A 20,747-nucleotide genomic window follows, 5' to 3' on the forward strand; every position below is an offset into this window, starting at 1 on the left:
GGAATGCTGCCATATGAGAAACGCCTTACGCAGGCGCCTGGGCTGTTTTACATGCCGTTCCCTGCTCCTTTGGAGCCGAGACGGCTGCGTCACTGCTGCCCGAGCCCCCACGGCGTGAACGCTGGCGGGGGGGAGGTGGACAAACCGTGCCATTAATATTTAAACCCGGCACAAATCCCGTTGTTTGCTCTTCAGTGTTTATCCAGCTCCCCGGTGTAATTGGGCAGCCCGTTATCCGCACGTGTGGGAATCCGCTATTGCCGCGCTCTCCCTGCATCTTTTATGGGAGAGCGGAGCGCATTTACAAGCAAATTTGGGTTTTGTTTGGAGGCGCGGGAGGCGCGTTGCTAATTTGGCTGCGGCCCGAACCCCAACGTGCGAAGCGCTCAATGTGTTGCGTGGGAGGAGGAGGTTTTATTTAGCTGTGTGCTGCTTTCCTCGCCGCTCGGGCTTTCCGTCGCTACCGCTACGTGTGAGCAGCGAGGAGAGCCCTGGGAACCCCGAAAAAGCGCAGCCGCTTCTTGCATCTTCCTCACTTCTCCACCTCAATCCATCCCAGCTGCCTCCTTAGGGACCAATATGGGCTGAGCATCACCCCGGGCATCGGTCTCCATAGGTGACCCTATAGAGGCAGCTGAGGTGGCCTGGCTGGTCTGGATCGCTGGGAGCAGAGGGCAGGGTGGTGTGGAGGGGGATATTGAGAGCGGGAACGTCTTGGGTACCTCGGTGGGGCCGGATAAGCACTCGTGGCAGACAGATTAGTCATCGGTTCCTGATAGGGGATAATCGCTGGCTTGTCTGCTCTTTATCTGCGAGATAAGGACGGGCTGGGGGAGGGAAGGAGAAGGCACAGCAAGGCTGAGGTGGCCGGGATGGACCATCCCTGGTGCAATGGTCCCTTATGGTGGGGGGAGCGGGGTCAGGGCACGCGTGGGGCCGTGGTTTCCTTTCTGCTGCCTCAGCTCCCGTCCCAATGACATGGTCCTGTCGGCTGTGAGTTATTCTGCAGAGGGAGCAGCGTCTTCCTCGCCCTTCAGCACGGTGCAGGCTGGAGCTGGAGGCGCCTTCAGGCAGCGGCTGTTAGCAGGAATTAAAGGAATTCTGTAAAGGACATTAAATACAAATTGCTGTATCTTATCGGGTCAGGAGCATTCTCAGCCATTGCTGGAGGAGCAGAACCCCTGGGGTTGATGTCCTCTTGCATACAAGGCAAGAAGAGACAGTCTCCCTGCTGCGTGGGCATCCTGGAGCTTGGTTTTCATGAATTTGAGTGCCCGGTTTAATGATGTGTGGGGCTGGGGTGCGCGCAGCAACCGGAGCCGTGTCCACATGGAAGCAATGCCTGCTCCTCAACCAGATCCTGCTCAACTGGGGAAGACATCATTAAGATTTAATTGGGAAGGTGTTGGATACATCATCCCTTGGGTGTCCATGCAGCACCTTGCTCTTCTGCTCTGACCTCCTTCCTCACTGGAGAGAGACATGAGGTGGGAGAAGCAAACCCAAGGGGAGCGGAGCATCCTCCAGCTGTGCCGGTGCCTCCTTGGTGCTGGTTTTCCCTGAGCAGAACCCAAAAGCAGGGAGCCTAAAGGCTGAGTTTCTGTTCCCTTTTGCCCTCCTGGCTGCTCGCTGTGGCCGTGCTGCTGCCCCGTGGTCCCAGGAAGCCAGGGCATGGCTGGGAGGTGAGGCAGCACTTGGGGGTAAATGAGAACTGAGAGGGGCAAGGCAAGGGGAGGTGGAGCCAAGCTGTTGTTTCCAGCACTTGTGAAGGATTTTCTTGTTGTATTCTCTGGAGGATGAAGTACAGCCTGTGAACTTGTGTGTGTGCCTGCCCAAGGCCCTGCTCTGGTCATGGTTTGAAGGATGCTTGCTCCTTTGCTCTTTCCAGCAGAGGGGCTCTCCTGGGCAGGTACACGGATGCCCAGGGACACTCATCCCCTCTCCTAAAGCACATGAGGGGCAGGATCAGTTTAACCCCAGCTCTGCAGGGCCGTGTAGTGCTACCTCAGACTGTTCCTGATGTGGAAAAGGGCTTGCAGGAGGTGGAGCTTTACTGCTGCTTAACCCAACCGGTGGCGTGGGGCAGGAAGAGGAGCACCTGGGCAATCCCTGGAACCAAAGGGACTTTGGGGGCTTTGAAGGCAGACAGGTCCCTGCTCTTCCTTGGCCTCTCTTCATGTGGGGTGCGGAGGGAGAGGGGGCAGGCATTAACCCTGTGTTTGGGATCCTTCTTGATGGGGGTGGAAGGAGAGCACGATGCTGTCAGCTGGGGCTCGCTGCCTGCTTGGTTTTCCCCCATCTAAGCTGATAGATATAAAGGTGGGTCCACTTCTTGCCGGTGGGACTGCTGATATAAGCACTATAAACACTCTTTTCTCCTCTGTCCCTGTCCCCGTAGGTGCTCCCGACCCCACTGCTGGGGCCAGCATCGACGACGAGAACTGCTGGCACTTGGACGAGGAGCAGGTCCGAGAGCAGGTGAAGCTGTTCCTATCTCAGGGAGGGTACTACGGCTCGGGGAAGCAGCTCAACTCCATGTTTGCCAAGGTGAGGAGGAGCCGTCCGCCCCGTCCCCCGTCTGCTCCGCGGGTCACGTCGCCGGCAGCGCAGCGGCTGCCCTGGCAGGACGCCCGTCACAGCTGGGAATCTCTGCTCCAGTGCCTTCTCGCCCGGAGCCAGCGGCTGTAATCCAGGCTTGGGTCAGGCCTGGGCTGTGTCTCTCACTCTCCTGGCAGGTCCCTTACTCCCACGCAATGGGTTTGCCGTGATCCCTGTGTGAGGGAGGGTTTTCCCCCATCTCCCCATCAGCCAACCCTATAGAGACCATGGAGAGGCGGCACCAGCCTATGGCCTCTTGTCTTTCTTCGCAGAAAGGCCTTGTTTCCTTGTTTTCGTGGCCTTGATCAGGTTTCTGAAGGAAAACCTTCCGGGTTCCTTGGTTAGGTCCTCTGCACAGCCCAGGCTGTGGCTGTTACTCCAACCAGCCCGGTCACAGCCGCTGCATGAGTGTTACAATGCATGGGTATACACTATACATGTATATTTGTATATATTTACAGTCTGGACCCCCAGGCTGAGGGAGCTGTGGGTTGTCAGCCAGGTGACCGTGCCTGAAACCATGGCTTTTCTCCCCAAAAACCTCCTCTCTGTCGTTTCCAGGTGCGGGAGATGCTGCGGATGAGGGACTCCAACGGGGCCAGGATGCTGACGCTGATAACGGAGCAGTTCATGGCCGACCCTCGCCTCTCCCTCTGGAGGCAGCAGGGCACGGGCATAACGGAGAAGTGCCGGCAGCTCTGGGATGAGCTGGGTAAGGGTCCCTGCCTTGCAGAGAGCAGCAGCAGGTTTTGCCTGGGCTGCCAGGCCAGCAGGCATCATCCCAGAGGCTTTTTGGGGCACTTTTTTGGGGGGTAGAGACCCTAAGAGATGCCAAGAGCTTGCTCTGTCTCCTGCTGGGGAAATCCCGATGGGAGAGCTGGATCAGGCCCAAAACGCACAGTTCAACCCCTTAAACCTCTCCTGCCAGGGCATGCAGAGGGGTCCCACACTTGCAGCAGCCTGGGGTGTGTTGTGACGCCCCAAAACCTTTGCAAGGGAGGACACAGCGGCTGGAGAGCCCCAGAACTGGATGTGGGAGCGCTGATGCTGGAGGAACCATGGATCCAAAGGCAGGACCTGGTCCTGTCTGACAGATTTCTGCCAGCTCTGGCGCACGTTTTCAGGGCGAGGGGGGCAGGATGGCCAGCGCAGAGCCTGGCTTTAAGGGAAATGCAGTTCTGGGTAATTCCAGCTAAGCACCTTAGACAGAGGCTCAGCTGGCTGACACCATAATATCATTAGAATAAAACATTTAGATGACGTGGGCCCGGGGAGGTTGGTTGTGTGCTGGAGTTGATCCTGGACATCTGGGATTTTGGGTGAATGGTTTGACTTGGGCCATAGTTTCATGAGTTTGAGCCTCTCTGCAGCGTGCTGGTGGGAGATGCTCGTGGGCTGGGACCACAGGGATGTTGTAGGGCTGGGACCACAGGGATTTTGTAGAGCTGGGACCAACGGGATGCTGTAGAGCTGGAAGAAGGCTGATGGTGATCCAGGGTCTGGAGTACCTGAAATTGGGGTCACAACCCTCATTCCAAGCACCCAACAAATGCAGATGTAGCTGAGACACAAACAGCGCAGACAAGGGCCAGACAGGGCTGTGTGAAGTTCCCTGCTTGGAAATAACCACGCCAGCTCTGGAGAGCTCGTCTGTGCTTGCTCGCCAAGAATGTATTTCCAGGATTTGGGGATGCTGCAGTAGATGGTTGGATACGCAGGGATCCTGGAGACGTGGCCAAGTCCACCAAGCCAGAATTTCCACATGGAAGAAAGCAAACGCGCCGGTGAAACGCGGGTGGGTGGGTGTCTGGACAGGCCTGCACGCAGGAAGCCGCTTGCCCAGAACTGCAGATGATTTGGCCGGACTTCAAACCTGCTCTCCAAGCCGAGAGTCCTCCCTTTATTCCCGTACATGTGAGGTGGGAGCGGTTTCGTGCAGGGACCAGTTTGGGTTTGGTTGGCAGAGTGGGAGGAGGCGACGGCGCGTCCCTGTTGGTAGACAGCAGGGTGCAAGGGGACATCAGGATGGCAAGGGAGACCTTAGGGCCCCCTGCCCGGGCTGGATGGCGGTGGCAGCGGGTGAAATGTGGTGGGAAGGGGACATCAGAGTGGCAAGGGGGACCTTAGGGCCCTGCCCAGGCTGGATGGTGGTGACAGCAGGTCAGATGTGGTGGGAAGGGGACATCAGGGTGGCAGGGGGACATCAGGGCCCTGCCCGGGTTGTGACAGCAGGCAAAACGTGGTGCGAGCCAGCACACATCACAGCGAGCAGCTCTCCTGGCACGGGCACATCACACAGGAGGAATTTGGGCATCTCCATGAAGAGAATCCCCTGCAGAGGACACGGTGATGGTCCAAGAAGCGGCTCTGGGGCAGGATGAGCACGAACTATGCTCAGAGCAGGGGTTATTGCCTGCACCTTACTGAAGCCTCTGGGATTTGGCCCTGGGCAGCGTTTGCTGGAGGAACAGAGCATCCCTCTGAAGGAAGGGTCCAGATATGGAGGGAGCAGAGCTGCAGTGATGGTAACAAACACCAGTGACATGGAGAGGTGTCCCAGAGCATCACTGGGCACGTGAAGGGACGTTTTCCCATGGGCTGCGGATGCCAGAGCTGCCCACCGTTGCCACTGCTGCCAAAAGGAAGCCCCAGCACAGCCCCTGTGCCCCCCTCCCACGTGGAAGAGGAAAACGGGCCTCGCGGACACGCGTTTGATAATTAATCGCTGATATTAGCAAAGACTGCACATCACAGACTCGCGTGGGATTGGGAGAAGATCAGCCCTAAAGAAGATTGTGGATTTGTGCTGGGGAAAAATGTAAAGGATTTTGCGGGATTTCGGAGTTTGAAAAAAAAAAAATAAAGAAAGAAAACGCACAAGGACGTGGTTTGCTCGCGCGCGTGCTGCCAGCTGAGCATCTACTGCCCCGTCTGCTGGGGAGCCAAAGGAAGGACCCGCAGGATGGAGAGCTCTGCGGCGTGGGAGTATTTGCCCTGGCGCATTAGTACTAACGATTAAAGCCTAATTACAAAAAATAGACGAAAAACCAGCTGAAGTGCAGCCTGACCTTAATCTGCCTGGAGACGGGTTTATTTATCTCAGCCACTTGTTTACAGTGGGGAATTGCAGCAGATTAAGCCGGAGAGCGACCCTGTGGGAAACGGGAGAATTTCTTTGATGCTTTGGAAACTTGGGCACGGGATGGGAGCGCCTGCGCTCCCCGGGGCCGGCAGCCCGCGCCGCTGGGCTGGGAAGGCTCCGACCTCCCCCAGTCCCTGCGCCCACCCCCGTCATTAAAAAGCATTTTTGTTTAGAGGCTTAGCTTAATCGTGATCTGCTGCTTTTGTTCCCCGCTTAACCTCCTGCCATTGCAAAGTTCAGATGAAGGTTTCTGCAGCATGTGAACAGCCAGGGAGGCTGACCCGGCGCGGCGTTCCGGCTGGGGACGGGAGTCCCTCGTGCTGTCAGCTGAGGTCCCTTGGCCGCAGGGCTCAGAAAACCCCTCTTTGCCATCTCCCAGACAGCTGCTGTGGCCGAGGCAGGCGCGAATCCCTCTACCCTCCTTGTCCCCACCTCTCCGCCACATCTTCCCTTCTGCAGGACAGCCCAGGGGCACGGCGTTTTGGCAGGCAAAGGATAGCTCAAAGGGCTCCCAAAAATAGGCTGCGAAGTTATGCGGCTTCCCAGGATTGCCTCTTAGCTGAGCTGTAGGAGCCAAAAACCCAGTGGGTGCATCCCATTCCTGGGGGTGGCAGAGCCGGAGCAATCCCAGCATGAAGCACCACACCGACAATCCCCAACAGCCATCACCAAAGGCAGCAGACACCACAGCCTCCTCCACAGCATCCCAGCATGTGAGGAGCTTGGAGGACCTGGAAAGCTGACCCAGTGCAACCCCTGCCAGAGCAGGATCACCAGAGCAGTCACACAGGAACACGGCCAGGGCTTTGGGGGTCTCCACACAAGGACACTCCACAACCTCTCTGGGCAGCCTGGGCCATGCTCCAGAACCCTCACACTCACAAAGTTTCTCCTCATCTTCAGCTTGAACCTCCTGTGCTCCAGCTTGGGACCATTGCCCCTTGTCCTGCCATTGGCCATCCCAGAGCAGAGCCTGGCTCCTTCCTCCTGACACTGCCCTTTCCCAATGGATCCCCAGGAATGAGGGCACCCCTCAGTCTCCTCTGCTCCAATCTCCAAAGCCCCAGCTCCCTCAGCCGCTCCTCAGCAGGAGATGCTCCACTCCCTCCATCACTTTGTGGCCCTGCTGGACTCTTTCAAGCAGTTCCTGTCCTTCTGGAGCTGAGGGCCCAGCACTGGACCCAGTTGGCACTCTCAGCCCTGCAGCAGCCAAAGAGGGGTGATGACACCAGGCAGCGGTGCTGGTGGGAATGGGATGCCCACCAACAGGAGCTGAGCACAGGGTTTTCTGGAGCCAAGACCTGACTTTTTCAAGGAAGCCACATCCATGGAGCCTGGAAATGAGCAGCATGGACCTGCTCTGCGTCTCACACATGCATTAATCGCTGATGGTGCAGCTCAAAAGTCCTGTTCCTCCCTGTCCATCGAACAGCAGTGGGGTTTCGGTGGGGTTTCCTGGGCGCAGCAGAGCTGAGATGTGGATAGAGTTGAGCCAGGTGAGAGCTGCTTTGGGATTTGCTGCTCTCCAGTGCCTGTGCTTGCTTTTCCTGTGCCACAGCGAGTGAGGGAGATGGTTTGGGTGCCTGGAGGAATCCCTTTGCCATTGGTGATGCTGTCCTGCCACTGGCTGCCACTTTGGGATGGGAACTTTGGCTCTGGGAGCGATAGAGAGGTGGGGGAAAGCAGCCAGCAGGATGGGGGGGCAGGAAGGTGCTGCAGGTCTGTGCTGGGCCCATGGAGGAGAGGCAGGGGAGGGGGTTTCTGCAGTGGCCGAGCTGTCCTGTGTGTGTGGCAGGGTCCAACACAGGCCTGGGAGCATCCCCAGGGACACCGCACGTCACCATCCCACCCCATGGGGCAGGCACAGAGGAGGGGACACGCTGCATCCTGGCAGCCTCGCAGGGAAATTTGGGCAGAGACGCAATGAGCTACAGGAGAATTCATGGTTTTTGCACTGACTTGGGCTGCCGCAGCCCCTTCCAGAACAGTGGGGGATGCAGGAGGGTCGGTGAGGCTGGGTTGGCAGCACCAGCCCTGTGTTAGGAAAGGAGGAGCTGGATCCTAGCGATGCCGTGTCCTTGGGCCTGGTGCTGCCTCCTGTGCAGCCCATGGTGTCCTCGGGGCTGTGAGGGTCGACCTTAGGGTGTTGGTGTGGTGTCTGAACGTTGGGCACCTCTGCTCGAGGGTTTTGGAGGGCTCTCGCCTGCAAGATGTGAAGGCAAACTGCAGGTTCCTCTGCAGGCTGGGGCTGCTGGGGATTAAAACAGGAAAAGAAAAAGAAGGGAAGAAAACACACCAAATCTCCTTTTTAAATAGTTGAATGCAAATGGCCTGAAGAACAATGGCACATGAAATAGCGCTCGGAGCGGGCTTTAAAGCGCTTGGAACGTGGGTAGGATCAAAATCAGGTTAGTCTTTGGAGATACAGACTTTGCAGCTTGCCAGGGTGTTTGTGAGCACGCTTTGATGTGTGGTTCAAACGCCAGATTTGTCCTGGCAGACAGAAGCACGCACAAATTCGCGCACAGCCGCGCTCTCCTTCCCTCCTCCTCCCCTCTGTCCCCCGTCTCGTGAGGTTCTCATTTAGCTTCATTACGGAGGAGTTTACTTTAGTTTAAAAGCTGTCTGAATCCCCCTCCTGGGTGCCTGCGTTCTGCTGAAATGAGTTTACCGGCGTCCGCAGAACCTCGCAGCCCAGAGCTGCGTCCCCTGGGCACGGCGGCGGCGCCTCCTGGATTCTTTTGGCTTTGTTTAGGGGCGCTGTGGGTGTGCGTGGTGCTGAACCCGCACTGCAAGCTGGAGGAGAAGTCCTGCTGGCTCCGGCAGCTGCGCAAGTGGGGCGAGATGGACGTGTGTCCCCTGGAAGATGGCAATTACGGTAACGAGCTTCCCAACATCACTAACGCGCTTACGCAGAACTCCGGTCACAGCCAAGGTGAGTGCGGGCAGGGGGGCGGAAATCCGGCCACAGGGGTTGGATACAGGTCCAAATTCACCCCAAAGTGGGGAGACCCCAGTTCCCTTTGGGGTCGTGGGAATACAAAGCCGTTCTCTGGTTTTAGGTGTGCATCCGGTGGCATCTTGAGTGGAGTCACCTGGATTTTGTGCATCGAATTAGAGGTCGTTTTAAAGCAGTTTGACCTGGGGGGAGCTGAGAGCCCTGCGGTCTGTGCAGGTTTGGGGATGGGGAACACTGGGGCTGCTGGAGTCAGAGCAAAGCTGAGCTCAGGAGCGTGGTTCGATGTGGGAGCGAGGAGCTGGAGATGGGACACAGCTCCTTTCCCAGCCCCGTGCCTTGCTCATGGGCTTTAATTCAAGGGGTAGAGAAGTCATTTGCAGTGGTGTCCAACACAGTTCAAGTGCAGGGCACAAATGCAGCAATAATGCAGTGATGGGGTTGTTACTTCGTGCTAAAATTCTTTCTCAACCCCTGACAAAGCATTTCGTCCCTTTAAACTTAAAGCACTTTTGCCCGTAGTAGACATTAATTGGAAGTTACTGCTCTTCCCGCACCTCCTGTTGCTGTTTGCTGTGTTATGTGGGGCCAAAGTGGGATGAGGAGAGGGGGGCGGAAAGGAAACTTCACCCTCTTGGGTGGGATGAGTCCCCCAGCAGCAATTTGGGAGCGTGGCTGTCCTTGCAACCCCACCTTGACACAGCCAGGACCACACAGCCCAGCCGCTCGCTGTGCGCATCCTCAGGGAGCAGCTTCATTTCAACCTGGCCTTGCTCCATGTCTCGGGGCTCCCCCTTGGTGTGCCCAGCCCCACAGAGGATTTGGGGCATTTGGGGCAGGGCACTGGGGCTGGACAGGTCCCTTTTTGTAGCCGTGTGGGGAGTTTCTGCCATGCGGGCCACGGGTGACCCCCTGTCCCCCTGCTCCTGCCCCTCCACGGAGGGCACCGAAGGCATCGCAGGCCATGGAGGTGTCCCAGGGTTCATGTTTGCATGGAAACCCTGCTGCAGGTTGTTGCCAGCCTCTCTTATTCCTGAAGGAGAACAGCTGATTCCTGCAGCCCTCCCTGCTGAAGGGAGCAGGCTTGGTTCTCCACGTACCTGTTTGATTTCTCCCCACCTCAGGGTGCCTGCAGCGTTCAGGCTAATTGCTTGTTGCCATCGTTTCCGGAGCGTGTTCATCCAGCCTCCCTGCATCAGCTTTCAGCGCTGCCTTTTGGTTTTCCCCCCTCGAATGCATTAAACTCAGCCCATCCTGGGGGCTGCAGGACCTGACGTTCGGCACGGGGTTGTCCCATTTCACAGCCCCTCGGCTGCGTTTGGCTTTCACGATCCGGTATGACTGGAGCCACAGCAGGATTGCTCCAGACAGGCCTTTTCCTCCCGACAAACCACTTGTCTGCTCTGTCTGGATGCCGTGCAATGCTCATCCAGCATTCAATAGCTCCAGAAATGTCAGTGGAGTTGCAGAGCAGCTCTGCAGAGGAGCACAGACGTTTGCTGCAGGGCAGCAGTGGCGTTTCAGATCGGGGCATCTCCTCTCACACAGCCAAGAGGAAGGCGATGGTTGCCCCCATCACCCAGAGGCAGAGCACCCTTGTGTGGTTCCCTTCGCAGCTCTGGGTGCTGCTGATCTGAACCCTCGTGTGAAGCTGGAGCTTTGTGCTGCCAGTCTCCATCAGGGACGGGGTGGGCAGCAGAGGCGTCTAAACCAAATCTGCCCCTGTGCTCAGCATGGGAACGGCTGGGGTGGGACCAGGGCAGGCTTTGCTCCGGTTGTAAAGTCATTGCTGTGCTCGGGGAGGTCGTACCCGGGGACAGGAGCGGGCTGCCCGTGTCCCACCGAGGCACCGATGGGTTTTCTCTCTGCAGACTCGCTGGCCAGGCCCAGACGCACCGTGTTCACCCGGGCCATCGAGGGCTGTGACCTCCACTGGCAGGACAGCCACCTGCAGCGCATCATCAGCAGCGACTTCTACGCGTCCCCCTCCTACCAGCGCGAGGGCGAGAGCCTCCTCTTCAACTCCCAGGGGCAGCCGCTGTGGCTGGGGGGGCACCCCAAACGGGAAAAGGCGCAGCCGGGGCCGGGGCGGGCAGGGCTGGTGGTGGGGAAGAGCCACCCAAGGCATCCCAGAGGCTTTGCTGCTGCGCTGGGACCTTGCACCCTCCTGCATCCCAAAAGTGCCTCCTTTTGCCCTTTGATGCCTTCCCACACCCCAGCCACATTCCTTAGAGCAAACCTCACGTGTTAAATGTGTGGGCTCCCCTTGGGCAGCTTGGACCAGGTCGTGTCCTCCTGCAGGGCTTGGCTGTCCCCAGTCTGAGCTCTCGCTGTTCCCAGTACAAGGGGACACTTAAAGTCCCTTTAAAGCTGGCTGGGGAGCACAGCTACATCTTTTCTTCTTTACTCTCACCCTCTCTTCCCTTCAAGGCAATTAGCAGACAGTACAATTAAGCCTTGGGTGAAGTTAAGGCACACTGGACCAGTCAAACCCAGTACACTGTGGACCTTTCATCCATGTCCCTCAAGCCACACAACTTCCCTACTGCACAGCCAGGGCCCTTGGCAACTCCACGTCTGGGTGGAGAGCCTGGGGGTGCCTGGGGTGGCTGTGAGCCCTCAGACTGGCCCCAAAATGGGATACACAAGCTCCCCATACCTCCAGGAGGGCAATGCCTCATCCCCACAGCCAAAGAGGTGAATGTATGGACATAGCAAAGGCCAAAGCCCAGCGTCGTTCACGCCAGGGTTTGGGGTCTGCCAGCCAAAGGGGAAGAGGATGTTTAGGGTCAGCAGAGCTGTGGGTTGTGGAGCAGCAGGTACCGAGCTGCTGAGGCCAGGACGTGGTGGTGGCCACGGCTCCCCTGTCCCTGGCATCACCTGGGCTCTGGTTGAGCCCTTGGGCCCAGCTGGTTGGTGCGTGGTATCTTTGGGTTGCGTTTGCTGGGATCTGGGATTTTTGCGCTTCGGTTTTCTTGGCGCCCCTTCAGGGACGCAGAGGAGTGCGATTCGTGAGCGGCTTCCCGTGATGAATTCAGCGAGAAGCTGACTATTTCATCCATTTAGCAAGGGAATAGCGGGCGGAACAAGAAGCTCTTTTACAGATGCATTTGTTCTGAGGCCTCTTCGTTGTGTGTTCCTCATGGGTGACCTCTGGGACATGGGAACCCCATTTGTGGAGGCGGCCGTCTGCTTTTCTCTTCCCAAGCTTTCTGAGCTCTTCCAGGAATAGAAATTATCCCTGTACCATGATCTTAGATCTTCCTTGTTTGCCTTCCCTCTCCCTGCCCCCTCTTGGTAGGGCATTTTGCAAGGAAAACGGGATTTTGGCTGCTTGTTATGCGCCGTGTCGTGTCATCTGCTCCTGCTCATAATCCTCTCCACAGTCGCTTGTGGTTTCAGGTGAGCAGCAGGAGCAGATGAATTCCTAAGCAACTGCGAGCCTTGGGTGGTGGTGGGGGGGTTCATGCAGCTGTTCCTAATTGTAAAGCAGCAGGTAGGAGAGCTGCAGAAGAGCCGGGGTGTCCGCAGAGCTCGCTCCATGGAGGCATTAAGGACACAGTTCAAAACGTCACCCCAGATCTGCCCGTGCCCCTGGCGCGGCGCTGGATGCACGGCCTCGGCCCATGGATGTGAGGAGAGCGGGGAGAGCTGGTGGAGGAGATGCTGGGAAGCGTTTGGGTGCAGAGCAATGAGAGAAATCACCATAAAGTACATGGGGTTTAGGAGAGATGAGGGGCAGGGTTGCAGCAGGTTGTGTTTGGAGCTGTCGTACTGCAGCAATAGTGGTTGGAAATGCTTCCTTAGATAAGAGTTGTGGAGATGGGGATTTAGGTACTGATGTGGCTGCCATGATGGGAGTTCCTTTAGTGGGCATCCCTGGCAGGAGCAGGGAGACGGGGATGGATTCAAGACAGGGAGCAGGAGTGGGGAATATTGGTAGAAAAACCACCCCGAAGGCTGGTGCTGTTGGGTTCTGTCCCTGCAGCAGCACCAGGCCATGAATTCCTGTGCTGCTCTGGCTCTCCCTGCTGAGGAGCGGCTGAGGGAGCTGGGGCTCTGGAGCTTGGAGCAGAGGAGACTGAGGGGTGCCCTCATTCCTGGGGATCCATTGGGAAAGGGCAGTGTCAGGAGGAAGGAGCCAGGCTCTGCTCTGGGATGGCCAATGCCAGGACAAGGGGCAATGGTCCCAAGCTGGAGCACAGGAGGTTCAAGCTGCAGATGAGGAGAAACTTTGTGAGTGTGAGGGTTCTGGAGCATGGCCCAGGCTGCCCAGAGAGGTTGTGGAGTGTCCTTGTGTGGAGACACCCAAAGCCCTGGCCGTGTTCCTGTGTGACTGCTCTGGTGATCCTGCTGTGGCAGGGTTTGCACTGGATCAGCTTTGCAGGGCCCTTCAACTCCTCACATCCTGGGATTCAGCTGTGCCCTGTGTCCATCCTTGCCTTGCAGAACACGTCCCCACAGCCTGTGCTCGGGTGGACGCGCTGCGCTCCCACGGCTACCCCAGAGAAGCTCTCCGGCTCACCGTCGCCATCATCAACACCCTGCGGCTGCAGCAGCAGAGGCAGGTGGAAATCTATAAGCACCAGAAGAAAGGTGAGCAGAGCTGTGGGAAAAGCATCCCATGAGGTCTAGCTGGGGTGTCCCAGCTGGTTGAGGAAGTCTTCTCTATCTTGGAAAGCAGCACTTCCCCATCCAGAGAGCAGAGGGTGAGGGTGTGCAGCACCACGTGGGGTTACTCACACCCCAGCGAGACAAACTGATGCATGTGATTGCTGGAGCCAAACTGCTCTGGTACCCACAGCAGCACAGAGAGGCACCCCCGTGCTGTCCTGGGGCTGCTGGAGCAGGGCTGTCCTTGTCCCCGCTGTCACCGTGTCTTGGCTGTAAGGACTGCACAGACGGCAGCGGGCGATGCCTGCATTAAAGAGCAGATTCTCTGCAGCGCCGCAGTAACCGGCTGCGGGTGCTGCCTCCACCTTGCACTTGCAGAGGGAATCGTACCAGGAGATGGGACCAGGGTTTCTCAGTTGGCAGAGAGCTGGGCTTGGTTGCTGCAGTGGTGACTGCTGGGCCTTGTCAGCTCAGCCAGCTTGAGATCACCAAAAGATGGAGCTTTTAATACTCACAGGGAGCCTTCATCATCAACAGAGAGATTTCTGCCTGTGTTTCCAGAACATTCAGGCTACCATTGCCAATGAGTGTCTGACTTTACAGTCCCCATCCTGGGGCTCTGCAGCCCCTCGTGTCCTCCAGGCACTGAGAATGAGCGGCTGCATCTCATGTGGCCTTAGGGACACATTTTGTTGGATGTCTGTGACCGTGTGTGTGGGGGCTCCTCTCAGCTGCTCCTTGCCTTTGCAAGCTGCCATGCCCAGGTTGGCCCTGGAGGTCCCCTTGTCCCTGGCCTATGGGGTAAGAAAAGGCCTCTGGCCTCAGAGACCTCTCTGGGTGCAGAATTCATCTTTAAAATTCCTCACCTCTAATATCTTCCTGTTCTGGTGGTTTCTGCAGAGCTGCTGCAGCGAGGAGCAACTACCATCACCAACCTGGAGGGCTGGGTGGGCCACCCTCTGAACCCCATCGGCTGCCTCTTCCTCACCCTGACCGAAGCATGCAGACTAGAAGAGGAAAACTGCCTTGAAATCTCAGGTACCGAGGACTCCTCCTGGCTCCTTTCTCAGGAGGGAAGGAGGGTTAAGCCCACACCTCCTGCGTGGGGCTTTTATCTGTCACCTCTGGGTGACTGAGGGCAGGCAGAAAGGGAACCATAGACTCATTGAATCATCGAATAATCCCAGGGTGGAAGGGACCACCAGGACCATCCAGCCCAACCTCTCCAGGTAAAAGCATCGTTTCAATGAGCTGAGGCAGCCCCTGTCAAGCTGACTCTTCAGACTGACCAGTGCAGGGGAATTCACCACTTCCCTGGAGATTGTTCAGTGTCTCATTGATCTCATGGCAAACAAATTTCTCCTGCAGCTCAGTGGGAATCTCTCCAGACACAACTTGTGTCCATTGCCCCTCGTCTTTTCCATGGGACTCCTTGTTCAAGGGAGTCTCCATCCTCTTGGTGCCACCCTTGATGTGCTGGTCCATGGTGATAAGGTCCCCCCTGAGCCTTCTCTTCTCTTGCCAAGGCTGAACAGGCCCAGTTTTCTCAGCTCTTCCAGTGCTCTGAGCATCCTCGTGGTCCTTCTCTGGACCCTTCCAAGCTGTCTGCATCTTTTTTTGATAGTGGGGACCAAAACTGGACACAAAAGCACGGGTCTGGCTTCAGAAGTGGAGAGGTTTTCCTCTCTGCCATGGTTCTGTCTCCTCAGAAGTCTCTTCTAACCCCGCTGCTTCTCTCCCCTTCCTCCAGACGCCGGGGACTCCAAACCCCCTGTGTATCAACACGTCCCCGTCGTGACCGGCAGCCAGGACGGCGGCGAATCCTACCTGTCCCTGGCCTTAGAGGTGGCCCTGATGGGCATGGGCCAGCAGAGGGTGATGCCCGAAGGTCTCTATGCCCAGGACAAGGTGTGCCGCAACGAGGAGCAGATCATCGCCCGGCTGCAGGACCTGGAGCTGGACCCGGTGCTGGTGCAGACCCTGCGGAAGCAGTGCATCCTGCTGCTGGAAGGTGGGGGCTCGGTCGGTCCTGCTGAGGTTGGGAGCATCTCCAGGGGGCCCTTTCCAAGGTTTATTGCCTGATTGACCCTGTCCTGGCTCCTTCCTCTGTGTTTGTGGTGCTGGGTCTGTGGGATGGCTGCTCTGCCTCACTGGCAAAGCAAGGTTTGCTGGTGTCCCTGGAGTGAGAGGTGTTACAGAGAAGGGTGGTAAGCACATGGGACTGACATGAAAGGGCTTTTAGCAAATGGAAAAGCAGCCCTTTGCCCTGGATCCACCTTGAGTAATGCACTGGGGAGCTGCTGAGCAGACCCCCAAAGCTTTGGGGTGGTGCAAACCCCCGCCGTGGATCCTGCTGTGCTAATTATGGCTGACGAGCTCTGCTTCCATCCAGGTGGCCCCTTCAGCGGCTTAGGAGAAGTCATCCACCGCGAGAGCGTCCCCATGCACACCTTTGCCAAATACCTGTTCTCCGCCCTGCTGCCCCACGACGCAGACCTGGCGTACAAGCTGGCTTTGCGGGCCATGAGGTTGGTGTGTGCTTTACTCCCTCTCTGCCCCCCAGTTTTGCCCTGCAGGGAAGCCAGGATGCTCTAAAACCCTGGAGCAGGGCTGGGAATGGAGGCTGCCTTGGGGTCTGCCCTTCCTGGGATCATCCTGTGCACCGTTCACCAAGCAAAGAGACTCCTGCTCTCTGTTTGCTGGTTTTCAAGCCTCATCCGTAGGGATTTGGATGGGGCTGGTAGTGTCTGCTGGTCCAGTCCTGTGCCGCAAGCTGCCCCCTCTCCTTTCCCAATGCGTGATGCCCCTCAGGCATCAGCCCCTGGCCTGTGGTTTTTTGGCAGGGGCTTGGGTGGGTCTTGCAAAGGCAGGAATTTCCCAAACGGGTCAATGCTTGAAGGACCAACAACCCCAGAGCATCCCAGTGCCCTCGTCCTCTGACACCATGAAAAGTCCCTGTCCAGAGCATCATCTGCAGCGTTTCCTCAGCCCAAAATGGGCCATGTCCCCCCAGATTGTGAAATCCCCCTGTCCACAGACCTAAAACTGCAGCCAAGGGCTTCTGTGATGTGTGGGGACACCAAGACCTCCAGCCACCAAGCAGGACCAGGACCGATGCCCTGGGGGTGCACGTTGCTCCCTGGCCGTGTCCCCTGCTCCCAGCTGGGACCCTTTGTGTTGAGGTGTCTCTGATCCAGGCTGGGAAGGTTTGGGTTCTGCTGCCCCATGGGTACCCCAAGCCTGCAAACAAGGAGAGCAGAGATGGTTGGATGCTCTCCATGTCCAAGGAGATGCTTCCCCTCGTGCACGTCTCAGCTGGGCACCGAATTAGTGGCACCAGTGCTGTGATGTGGCTGGCGATGTGAGACTCCTGCTCCCCCGCCTCAGGCTTCCTTCACCCCCGGGTTTTCCAGGCTGTTGGCTTTCCCCACACCAGCAGGGAACCTAACCCGGCTGGGGAGGCCCAGGGGAGATGTGCCGCTGCTGCTGATCCCAACCGGGCGTTTTAATAAGAACCAGATGATAGAGCCAGGACAGCTCTGACATGAAAGGAGCGGGGAAGGAGGAGGGATTTTGCTGCCTTTCCCGAGGCTTGTGCTTTTCCTGACGAGTTTATAAATCACTTCACGGATTGTTCTCCTCCTTTCAAGTCGGTCTCGGGTTGATCCCCGTGCCCACATGTGGAGCACGCAGCCCCCACACGTGCAGGGGCGCTTTCAAAGGCCGGATGGGCTCTGATGTCGCCTGCTCCTGTTTCGCCCTTCAGGTTGCCCGTCCTGGAGACCACGGCGCCGTCGGGCGATGTGACTCACCCCCACCACCTGGTGTCGGTGGTCCCCAGCCGATACCCGCGCTGGTTCACCCTGGGGCACCTGGAGTCGCAGCAGTGCGAGCTGGCCTCCACCATGCTCACGGCAGCCAAAGGTTGGTGGGACGGCAGCGCCGGGACGGGGCCGATGAGGGGATGCTGCATGAGAGCTGCGAGGGGATTTTGCTGGAGAGAAGAGGGAGCTCCTGGTACTGCTCCCTCAAGTGCTGGCAGAGCCCTGCTGGGTGTCCCACTGGTGGCCTGCTGCAGGCAGGGCATGGTGAGCTGGGCTCAGAGCAGCCTGATGGAGTCTGGGGTCTGCAGGGCCCTTGTCCCAGAAGTTCCCAGGGCTTGTGGTCCAGTGTGGTGGGACAGGAGGTTCCCAGGAGGTGCAGGCACCCTCGCAGGGATGGCAACCACAGGGCTGTGGATGATGGGCAGTGGGTGATACTGGACCATGGGCAGCAACCCCGGGTGATGCTGGACCCTGGGCAGCACCTCAGGTGATGCTGGACCATGAGTGGCAACCCCAAGTGATGCCTGACCATGGGCAGCACCCCTGAGTGATGCTGGACCATGGGTGGCAGCCCCAGGTGATGCTGGACCATGGGTGGCAGCCCCGGGTGATGCTGGGGTTCCTTATCCACCAGGACCCCCAGCTCCCTTTCCACAGGGGCTGCTCTCTCTAATACTGAGTGTGGCTCTCAGTATTGATCAATACGGGATCAATTTTGCCAGCTGGAGCCCAGTCCCAGCTGCACTCTTGGATGATGCATTCCCAGATGCAAGCCCTTGCATTTGTCCTTGTTGAACTTCATAAGGTTCCTCACAGCCCACTCGTCCAGGAGGGTGGCTCTCCCTTCTGGAGTGTCACCTACCCCCCTCCTTTTGGTGTCATCAGGTAAATGAGCCACCAGGAAGCTCCAGCCCTGCTGCCTCAGCAGCCCCTTCTCTCCTCCATACCCTCCTCCTCTTCATGGCTTTTCCAAGGCCGATGCTGCCCTGCCTTGCCCTGCAGTGCCCTGATGGAGAGCTTGGCTTACCCTTCATTCCTCCTCCCTTCCAACCCCATAGCAGAAGAGGTTTCTGTGCCGGGGATGGATGCAGGATGACGTCTGTGCTTCCCACCATCCCTTCCCCGGTGTCCCCATGCGATCCTGTGTCCTCGCCACCTCTCTCGCCCGCGCCCCCGCGAGCTGTTTTAGGAAGGCTTGGATTTTGGTGGCGGTACGAGCGGCTGCTGTGGGCGGCGGGCGGTATCTTTAGCTATTAGTCATCCGAGATGTCTGCGCTTGGTTCTGTTCGCAGGAGGTTCGCCTGCTGGGTTTATGGGAGTAGAAACACGAGCCTGGAGCAAAGCAAGGGGACCCGATGTGGCACATCGGCATCCCTGTTCTGCACCCACACCAAAGTCCCTCTGCCCACCCTGCATCCCACAGGGGCTGACAGGAGGTGCCAGGGGTTTCCCAAGCCAAATGTAGGATCATATCAATACTCCCTGATGGGTCTCTCTTCCAAGACTGCCCCATCTCCTGGTGCCATCGTGCGTCCTTTTAGCGCCTGTGGCAGGAGTCCCATGGCATCACCAAGTGTTGTGCCCCTTCTCTGGGGGTATCTCAGCCCGTCGTGGTCATCAGGGCTGCGTTCCTGACCCAGAGCACCCAGGACTGAGCCTCTGCAGCAGGTTCAGGTGATCCAGGCTTGGCCTCTGCTCACACTGCGATGGGAAGGGACTTACTGGGCCTGACAAACAGCAGCAAACAGCTTTTCTTCTTCTTTTTAATGTTCCTAAATGGAGACTGAGCTTTCTGTAGACATTCAGCACTGGTCGTGTCCCCAGACCCTTCCCTTGTTGGGAAAAGGCTGCTTTAAAACTGGGTAGGACACCCAGGTACCTGGAGACGTCTGCAAATGCTGCAGGCTGTGTCTGAGGTCACTCAGGGATGCTCTTCCTGGGAGAGGATGGTTCAGAGCAAGGATGGGTGCTGTAGGACGTGTCACCTCTGGAGAGGATGGTTCAGAGCAAGGATGGGTGCTGTAGGACGTGTCACCTGTGGGGAGGGTGGTTCAGAGCAAGGATGGGTGCTGTAGGACGTGTCACCTCTGGGGAGGATGGTTCAGAGCAAGGATGGGTGCTGTAGGACGTGTCACCTCTGGAGAGGGTGGTTCAGAGCAAGGATGGGTGCTGTAGGACGTGTCACCTGTGGGGAGGATGGTTCAGAGCAAGGATCTGTGTCTGAGGTCACTCAGGGATGCTCTTCCTGGGAGAGGATGGTTCAGAGCAAGGATGGGTGCTGTAGGACGTGTCACCTCTGGAGAGGATGGTTCAGAGCAAGGATGGGTGCTGTAGGACGTGTCACCTGTGGGGAGGATGGTTCAGAGCAAGGATGGGTGCTGTAGGACGTGTCACCTCTGGGGAGGATGGTTCAGAGCAAGGATGGGTGCTGTAGGACGTGTCACCTCTGGAGAGGGTGGTTCAGAGCAAGGATGGGTGCTGTAGGACGTGTCACCTGTGGGGAGGATGCCCCATTTTGCTGTTGGACTGCAGGGTGTGATGCAGCATCCCTGTGCATCCCTCCATGTGTATGACCGTGCTGAAGGAGCCCTTCACCACCCGCTGCAGGCAGCAGATGGGGCTTGGGGACAAGGGGGACACACCAAGCCGTCTGACCCCCCTTTCCCGCGCCCAGGGGACATGCTGCGCCTGCGCACGGTGCTGGAGGCCATCCAGAAGAACATCCACTCCTCCTCCTTGATCTTCAAGCTGGCCCAGGACGCCTTCAAGATCGCCACGCCGGCCGACAGCAACTCGGACACCACGCTGCTCAACGTGGCGCTGGAGCTGGGGCTGCAGGTACGGGATGGTGTGGGGGGATGCTGGTGGCCCTTCTGCCCCCGGTGCTGTGGTGTGACGGCCTTCCACCAAGCAGACGTCCCCTGTGAAGGAGTAAATTCAGCCCTGCACGGCCCTGAGCACCAGAACTCAGTCCCAGGAGGCTGCTGTGCCCGCTGAGGTTTGGGTGGTGGCGAGATGGCACCATGGAGCCTCATGGGGAGTTGGTAGCCAGGGGGGTTTTTGGGGAGGTCCGTGGTGTTTGGGGGCAGCCAGTCACCCCGGGTTTGCCTCGCAGGTGATGCGCATGACCCTGTCCACCCTCAACTGGCGGCGACGGGAAATGGTGAGGTGGCTGGTGACGTGCGCTACCGAAGTGGGTGAGTGCCCGCGTCCGGTGGGAGCGGGGTGGGCACGGACACCCCAGGGCGTCTGAGCTCTCCTGGGTAACTGGGTGCACCTCGGAGCACCAGCTGGGGCCACTGTGGTGGCTGGGTTTGGGACTGGGATGGGTCTCCTGCCCCCCTGGGCCAGGCCGGTGGTGTTCACCATGGCCAAGGAGGGTGGCCTGTGCCTGTCCCCTCTTCCCTGTCCCCTCTGCCCTGTCCCCTTTCCCTGTCCCCTCTCCCCTGTCCCCTTTCCCTGTCCCCTCTGCCCTGTCCCCTCTCCCTGTCCCCTCTGCCCTGTCCCCTTTGCCCTGTTGCCTTTCCCTGTCCCCTCTGCCCTGTCCCTGCAGCTCAGCACTGCCATGGTCCAGCTTTTCCCTGGCTCTGGGCACCCAGGGACTCAGAGGAGC

The 20,747-nt window shown here is 58.1% G+C and overlaps 1 protein-coding gene across 1 annotated transcript in view; it reads left to right on the forward strand.

The window, feature by feature from the left end:
- LOC104542904 (zinc finger SWIM domain-containing protein 5) overlaps nucleotides 1-20,747 on the forward strand; it is a 28,008-nt gene that overhangs the window by 6,349 nt on the left and 912 nt on the right. Inside the window, exons 2-12 of the mRNA XM_010187371.1 lie at nucleotides 2,399-2,547; nucleotides 3,160-3,310; nucleotides 8,496-8,675; nucleotides 10,568-10,742; nucleotides 13,144-13,292; nucleotides 14,211-14,348; nucleotides 15,061-15,321; nucleotides 15,703-15,838; nucleotides 17,077-17,234; nucleotides 19,809-19,972; nucleotides 20,250-20,331. Of these exons, the coding sequence (XP_010185673.1) occupies nucleotides 2,399-2,547; nucleotides 3,160-3,310; nucleotides 8,496-8,675; nucleotides 10,568-10,742; nucleotides 13,144-13,292; nucleotides 14,211-14,348; nucleotides 15,061-15,321; nucleotides 15,703-15,838; nucleotides 17,077-17,234; nucleotides 19,809-19,972; nucleotides 20,250-20,331 (1,743 nt within the window). The remainder of the gene's footprint in view (nucleotides 1-2,398; nucleotides 2,548-3,159; nucleotides 3,311-8,495; nucleotides 8,676-10,567; nucleotides 10,743-13,143; nucleotides 13,293-14,210; nucleotides 14,349-15,060; nucleotides 15,322-15,702; nucleotides 15,839-17,076; nucleotides 17,235-19,808; nucleotides 19,973-20,249; nucleotides 20,332-20,747) is intronic.

The sequence above is a fragment of the Mesitornis unicolor genome, unplaced genomic scaffold, assembly GCF_000695765.1.
Source record: "Mesitornis unicolor isolate BGI_N332 unplaced genomic scaffold, ASM69576v1 scaffold34320, whole genome shotgun sequence".
Classification (NCBI taxonomy): domain Eukaryota; kingdom Metazoa; phylum Chordata; class Aves; order Mesitornithiformes; family Mesitornithidae; genus Mesitornis; species Mesitornis unicolor.